The sequence below is a fragment of the Myotis davidii genome, unplaced genomic scaffold, assembly GCF_000327345.1.
Source record: "Myotis davidii unplaced genomic scaffold, ASM32734v1 scaffold208, whole genome shotgun sequence".
NCBI classification, from domain to species: Eukaryota; Metazoa; Chordata; class Mammalia; order Chiroptera; family Vespertilionidae; genus Myotis; species Myotis davidii.
The window spans coordinates 2,248,733-2,256,188 of record NW_006299706.1 but is presented as its reverse complement, the minus strand read 5'-3'; the positions used below and the strand labels follow the sequence as shown (position 1 = coordinate 2,256,188).

The 7,456-nt window shown below is 55.3% G+C and overlaps 1 protein-coding gene across 1 annotated transcript in view; it reads left to right on the top strand.

The window, feature by feature from the left end:
• Positions 1 to 7,147: 7,147 nt before the first annotated feature.
• The window catches only part of NES (nestin), an 8,674-nt gene continuing 8,365 nt past the window's right edge, over positions 7,148 to 7,456 (top strand). Inside the window, exon 1 of the mRNA XM_006775778.2 lies at positions 7,148 to 7,451. Within this exon, the coding sequence (XP_006775841.1) occupies positions 7,284 to 7,451 (168 nt within the window). The 5' untranslated portion in view covers positions 7,148 to 7,283. The remainder of the gene's footprint in view (positions 7,452 to 7,456) is intronic.

Sequence of the window (7,456 nt, the reverse complement as noted above, 5' to 3'; positions counted from 1 at the left end):
CCCCAGCCTCGCCCCCCCCCCTTCTCCGCAGCAGTGGCTCCCACAGCAGGGTCAGCCCCCTGCACAGTCACTGGCACTCAAGGGGGAGGGGGAGACAGGGTTGACCCCACTTAACCCCAGTCTATAGACTCCTCTGGAACCATCATTCATTTCCCAGGACATTCTGGTCCCTTTCTCATCCCCTGGAGCTGCAGCCACCGACCCCTCCAACTAGAAGGGACTTTAAAGGGCCAGCTCCTCCATTCTTCTGCCTCCTCGCGGCTGCCTGACCTCTGCCTTGGCCCAGTGCCCCAGAAACCTCAGACTGCTCCTCCTTCCTGTCCCAGCCTGCCGTAGGGTTGGCCAGGCTCTCCCAACCACTTGCAGGGAGCAGCAAAGGTTCAAAAGCAGAAAGGGGGGGCAACCCTGGCAGCCATCAGGGGAGATCTGGGGGTGCCCAGAGGAGATTGGACCCAGGCCTCAGCTCCTACCTCCAGCCCTTGGAGTGAGCAGGTGTGACAACAAGCCAGGCTGGGGTTCAAGAAGGTGACTGAAGCCGGAGCAGCTGACACTTCACAGTCCTCAGCAACCAGCCTCCCTTCCGGCCATCCCAGGTGGGATCGTAGAAGCTGGGAATCCTGGGACCAGAGAACAGAGTCCCCAAAGACAGGGCCTTCAGGGATCACCCCTCTCCTTCCGTCCAGACAAAACTGAGGCGCAGAAAAGGGTGTGGCTTGCCTGAGGGGGGGGGGCACTGAGGAGGCAGGGACAGAGAACTCACGGATAACATGAAGGGGCTGCTTGAGGTCACCACACACTGGCAGGTCACATGGCTGTCGGCTGGGCCCCTCCAACCCCCGGTCTCTCTAGCGAGGGGAGCAGGTGTTCGCGTGGAGAGAAATGTTAGTTCTCCCACAGTCTAGCTTCCATCTCTCAGCCTGGAGTGGGCCCAGCCTGGGCCCCTCTGGCCCTCTCTCTCTTTGAGGCCAGAACAGGTGCGGGCCCTTCAGGTACAGGTGGGGATTAGGGGCTAAGGTTTGAGAGGGGCCTGAGGGCATGGGATCCTGCACCCAGCCCAGGAGGAACACTGAGGGAGATTCTTTGCAGGGGGGTGGGGAACCTTATGTCTGCCAGGGGCCATTTGGATATTTATAACATCATTCTCAGGCCATACAAAATTATCCACTTAAAAATTAGCCTGCTATATTTGGTCAAACATTTAATTAACTCACCCCTCATGCCTTGGCAGGGCCAGACCGAATGATTTCGCAGACCTTATATGGGGACCTGCGAGCCAGACGTTCCCCACCCCTGCTAGAGCCTTAACCTAGCCCCTAACCCACTTCAGCCTACACAGGTATGAGCCCGGGTATAAGGAGAACCAGGGCCAGGTCATTACCTAGTTGGCCACACTGGGCACAGGTGCCATCACTGCCTTCGGGGGTGCCTATAAAGGCAGGACCCGGCCCTGGGCAGAGGGGCAGCTTTTATTCCCTTGGCTAACATTGACTGAGCATCGATTATGTGCCAAACACTGTGGTGAGCGGCGCCAGTGCCGTCCCCGACACAAGAGCTCCCCTCTGTCCTTCCATCCAATGAGGAAATAGTCACAGAGCTCCTATTATGCGCCAGGCATGTCGCCCCACACCTCTCCTCCGTTCCAGAGCCAGGGCAGGACCTGCACAGCAAGCTCCGTGGGACAAGGTGTCCACGAGGGCCCTCTCTTACCATCCCCAGCGTCTGCCATCAGGCTGCCCAGCCAGCTCCAGCCCTTTTCCTCACGGCTGTGTACAGAGGCTAAATCTTTCAGCGAAACTTTCCTGTAATTGTCCTGTCAGCGAAGCCGGACCCAGAAGCCAGCCAGCCAAGGGACCGCAGAAACACAGAGACAGGGGAGTGAGGTCATCCCGTCTGGCAGCCTGTCTCAGGGCCAGAACATGTGCTATCACCCAGCCGAGTGCCAGGACTCACCGGAGAAGGAGGGAACCCACCCTCCCACGACCTTCCCATGGTCCCCGTTCCTCCAGGGAAGTCCTTGCTGAGGGCTCACTTCGTGGCCTCCTGCTGCAGCTTTAGCTCCGCAGGAGGACTGGCCCCAGAAGAAAGGCTCCTTTCCTCCAGTGGCTTCAGGGACCAGGAAGGGGAGGAGGGAGTCGCACCAGGTGGGGCGCTTTCTCAGGCTCTGTCACCTTTCTTTTCTTTTCCTTTTCTCCGCCCCTCATTCTCTCCCTTCCCTCCTCTCTCCTCAGTCGCCTGGCTGGAAGCCAGCATTGTTCCTGCCTGGCTCCCGTTCTCTCCTCCTTCCCTCCTTGTCCCCTCTCCCCAGCCAGCCCACCAGCAGGCCCAGGCCCTGGTGCACTCGCCCCAGGCAGGAGGGGGGCAGTGTGTGTGTGGGGGGACCACTGGAGTCCCACCCTCCGCTCCCGCATCACTCTGCTCTTCTGGTCCCCGTGATGGCCTCCACCCCAACACGGAAAGCTGAGAGCTTGGGTTACTCAGAGCCTCCGGTTATTTTTAATGCCACCAGCTCAGAAGATAAATTTACCTCCCCTTCCCCCCAGCTGTCCTGGGTACCCCTCCCCCTCCCCCACACAGACTCCCTTCTTCCCACCTCCTCCGTCTTTCCTTGTCTCGAATCCTCCTCACATTCCCTCCTGGTGGGTCCCCCTGGACACGGACTCCCAGCAGGAAAACAGCTTGACCCCCAAATCCCATCGATGAGGCGGAGCTGTCCTGGGGTCCTGGCTCCACCTAGAGCCTTCTTGAGACATCACAACCAACAAGAGGCTCCGGTGGGCGCTTCCCCTTCCATGGCCCAGGCTGGGGCAGACTGGTCTGCCTGCTTGGCCCCAGCCTGGGTCCTGGGTCCCACTGTTACTTGGGCAGGGAGGGGCTGGTGGTAGAGAGCACACGGCCTCTTCCTCTCCCTTATCCCACTCCACTTCTCTTTGATCCCACAATGCATGCAAGTTCTTTCTGGAATTAATTCCCAGGCCTCTTGCTTTGGCCCAGAGAACCCTCTGGCAATAATTCAGGGCAGGAACTGCAGCTCTCCAGGGAGGACAGAAGAGGGACAGACCTTGGGGTCAAGATGTGTTGTTCATTCCTAAATTGTTGGAGTCCCCAGGATTGAAGAAGCCACCAAGATCCACTAGGACAGCTCCAAAAATGAGTCAGCCTGGAGCGGGCAGCCAGCCTGGGCTCCAGTAACAGAGCCTTCCCTCCATCTGGTGGCAACCTGCTCAGGACAGAGACAAGTCTGCAACCGTCTCCTTTGGGCTGGCATCTGGGTCCCGTCCTTTCCACCTACCACCCTGGTTCCGGTTCCTGGATCTACATAAGAAAAGTCTGGGTCCTTTTACCCTAGAACTCTTCAGACACTTAAGATGCCCAACCCTATGTATTTATTTTCTAATACTTCACGTCCTTTATCAATAAAGAATTATATTACACCCAGTGGTGTGCCACTCCATCCCCCTGGCATCCCCTCCTCCTCCCCAGACAGAATCACTGTGCTCTCTCTGATTTTTATCATTCTTTTGCCTTTCAGCAATATGTTTACTACATATGCACGTGTCTCCAAAAAAAACAGGTTGTTTTTGCAGGGTTTTCAATGTTTGAGGAACGCATCTGCCGTGCATACTTCCTGCAGCTGCTTTACTTCTCAACACTATGGCCTCGGGCCTCCTCTGATGTGCTTCCAGTTATGCGGAATGAACACACTGCGGATTGTGAAAAGTCTAAAAACCGGCTAGTTCTTGGTCAGGGCACATGCCTGGGTTGCAGGCTCAGTCCCCAGGAGGGGGCATGCAGGAGGCAGCCAATCAATGATTCTCTCTCATCACTGATGTTTCTATCTCTCTCCCCATCCCTCTCCCTCTGAAATCAATAAAAATATATTTTAAAATTTTTTAAAAAGAAAATCTGCTTAAAAACACACACAGACACACACACACACACACACACCCCAAACAAACATTGTAACAGTCAGGACTGAGGGCAGAAACCAGCGAGACAGCCCAGAGCCCTCCTCAGCTTGCTCAGGGATATCTCTGGGGACAACTACTGAACTCTGTACCCACCCCTGTAGCGTCACATGGCCCATGTGTCCTGGGCCCAGAGACACAGGAAGTGCAGCCAAAGGCCTCACAAAAACCCCATAATCCAGTGCAAGCCCCGGGGGAGGGGAGGAGGACACTGGCCTAGGAGTGCCTGGGGGGTGCCTGCTGGCCCCCATGCGGGGCCTCATTTTTCTCAGTTTTCCGCTTCAGATACCGGCGATCTGCTTAGAACCCGCTGAGCACTGATGAAGCTCTGGCAGGCTGTGTTGGCTAGAACCCACCTCTCCTGCCTTAGGAAAAGCAACACCAGGCTCTTCTCCAGCATTCTAGGTCATCTCTGCTTCCCATGAGCCCCAAAACTCACCCAGGGCGGTTCATGGGCGGGCAGTTTGCTCCAGCTAAATGGCTTGGTAGAAAGACGTCCCCACACCTGGTCTTGTTTGATACTCAGGTAAAACTTATGGGGATGGGTGTTAACCCCCTTTACCAACAGGAAAACTGAGGATCACCTACAGAAGTTATGTGACTTTCCCCAGGTCAGTGGTCGGCAAACTCATTAGTCAACAGAGCCAAATATCAACAATACAACGACTGAAATTTCTTTTGAGAGCCAAATTTTTTAAACTTAAACTATATAGGTAGGTACATTGTTATTAACTTAATTAGGACACTCCTAAGGCTTAGGAAGAGCCACACTCCAGGGGCCAAAGAGCCGCATGTGGCTGCGAGCCACAGTTTGTCGACCACGGCCCTAGGTCATTCAACTAGAAAGTTCAAAGGTCAGACCCAATGCTCTTTGCCTGAGACACAGTGCCAAATCTCTCCCCTCTACATCAGAGGGCGTGGCCAGGAGAGACATTCACCTCCTTATGCCCGCCCACCTCTCCAGGGGACCGCCCTAAGGATTCCAGGGACCCCAAGTATTCAGCATCTCTCTCCCCATAGAGAGGAAGTGAAAGAGGAGGGAGAGACCCCAGTCAGCTCTCCTGGACACTATTTTTGGGGATCCCCAGCCCAAACCAAACAGCAGGATTTGTGAGGTAACGTGAGGAAGGAGAAGCCTCCGCCTCCCGTCTACACCAGCCCTCAGTCGCTCCCCGCACTCCACACCCGTGGGCCTGCCCAGTCCCTATGCCACACATTGGTAGTGAATTCCAAATCCCAGCCTGCCTGGGGCTGGGAGGGAGCGGGTAGGAATGGCCTCCAGGTTTCTGGCTTGCTGTAAGTAGGAGGCCCTCTTCATTGTCTGTGCTCCCCCGACTCTACAGACACCTTGGGAGCTAAGAGGGGTAATAACCTTACGTCCACTTCCATCACCAGACTATGAGCACCCATCACTGGTTGTTTTTAATATGTTTTTATTGATTTCAGAGAGGAAGGGAGATGGAGAGAGAGAAACATCAGTGATGAGAGAGAATCATTAATCAACTGCCCCCTGCACGCCCCACACTGGGGATTAAGCCCGCATCCCGGGCATGTGCCCTGACCAAGAATTGAACTATAACCCTCTGGTTCATAGGTTGACGCTCAACCATTGAGCCAAGCTGGCCGGGCCTAATATACTTTCTTTGTTATTGATAGTATTACAGATAAGCACCCATCACTGTTGCTCTCACATCACCCAGCTCCTCCAGGGCTGGGACTGAATGCTGACACATAGTAGCTGCTGATTAACACTTGTAGAACTAAGTTGGGTTTATGTGAGCAGAAATTCCTTCCCTAAGATCCCCCCGGTTTCCTTATCCCTGACTCTCCTCCTTGGCCCTGCTTCCCCTTTACTCTGCATATCCCAAGTCCTACAGTCTCCCCTACCCAGGAGGAGGACCCCTCCTCCTCAGAGGGCCTTCCCAACTACTCCCACCCGTGTGAGCTCTCTGCTTCCTGAAATGCAGAACCATCAGAGGGATGTTTGAAGGATTAAATCAGACAATGTAAGTAAAGTTGTCAGAGCAAGCTTTGGCACATCACAAAGGCTCAATAAATCTGGGCTGGTTGTGATCAAGGGAAAACGGCTGCTTCTTTCTGCTTCCTCTTCTTGGCCTGGCCTGTAGGCCACCAGGGGGCGCCCTCTGCCCAAAAGTCCCTGCTACCTAGGCCAGGACGTGGCGCCCTTCCCTGAGACTAGGGGGCGCCTCGGGCTAAGCGGAGTGGGTACGTGAACCTCAGGTTTTTTTGTTTGTTTGTTTGTTTTTATATATATTTTTTTTTTTATTGATTTTTTACAGAGAGGAAGGGAGAGAGATAGAGAGTCAGAAACATCGGTGAGACAGAAACATCGATTTAGCTGCCTCCCGCACACCTCCCACTGGGGATGCGCCCGCAACCCAGGTACATGCCCCTGACCGGAATCGAACCCGGGACCCCTCAGTCCGCAGGCCGACGCTCTATCCACTGAGCCAAACCGGTTTCGGCGAACCTCAGGTTTTGTGGAAGAGCAGTAGGAAGCATGGAGGTGAGTAATGGGGAAAATACCCTTTCATCTGACCTTTCCATTCTCGGATGGACACAGAGGCGATAGGGGGTGTGTCCATTTGCAGTCGCCCAATACAACGCATCTGTTCTTTTTCCCTGGCAGTGTCTCTCTTTGCAATTCTGCCTTCTTCTAGTATTTTGGGGTGGGATGGGGCATTTGCAATTACCAAAAAAAAAAAGAAAGAAAGAAAGAAAAACGAAAAAAACAACCATGGGCTTTCCATCATTGCTCCCATTTTATGGACGAAGAAACGGAGTCTTAGAGGAGCTCAGGAAGTGACACCTTTCTCGGGTGTGCTGAGTAACTGAGACTGGAATCCTCTCCGGACCCGAATGCCCTGGCACCCCCTGGACGGCTAGTTCTGTGCATAATCGACTTTCATCAGGGTTATGACCCTTCCTCACTGCCTCCTCCCTCAGAAAGCCACACTCTGGGGTCAGATTCTCCAGGCATGGCTTTTCCTTAAAAAAAAAAAAGTTCCACTTTGCATCTGGCACACCAGGCCGCAGGGACGGACAGGGGATGCCGCGGCTCCTCCCAGCTGAAGGGGTTAAGGCCCAGGCCCCGCCCCGCCCCGCCCCGGCCGGACCGGCGGGAGTATGAATAGCCGCGCTCCCACTCCCGACTCCCCGTCGCTCCAGCCGCTCCTCGCCCCGTCCTGTCATTGTCCCCGACGGCCTCCTCTTCCCTTTCATCCTAAAAGCTGTGCGAGCCGCTGGCTTCTCCCGGTGCCCAGCGCCTCTCCCTCTTTGGCGGGTCAGACGTGCAGGATGGAGGGCTGCCTGGGGGTGGAATCTTTTCAGATGTGGGAGCTCAACCGTCGCCTGGAGGCCTACCTGGCCCGGGTCAAGGCGCTGGAGGAACAGTATGAGCTGCTGAGCGCGGAGCTCGTCGGTCTCCGGGCACAGTCCGGGGACGCTTCCTGGCGGGCCCGCGCCGCCGG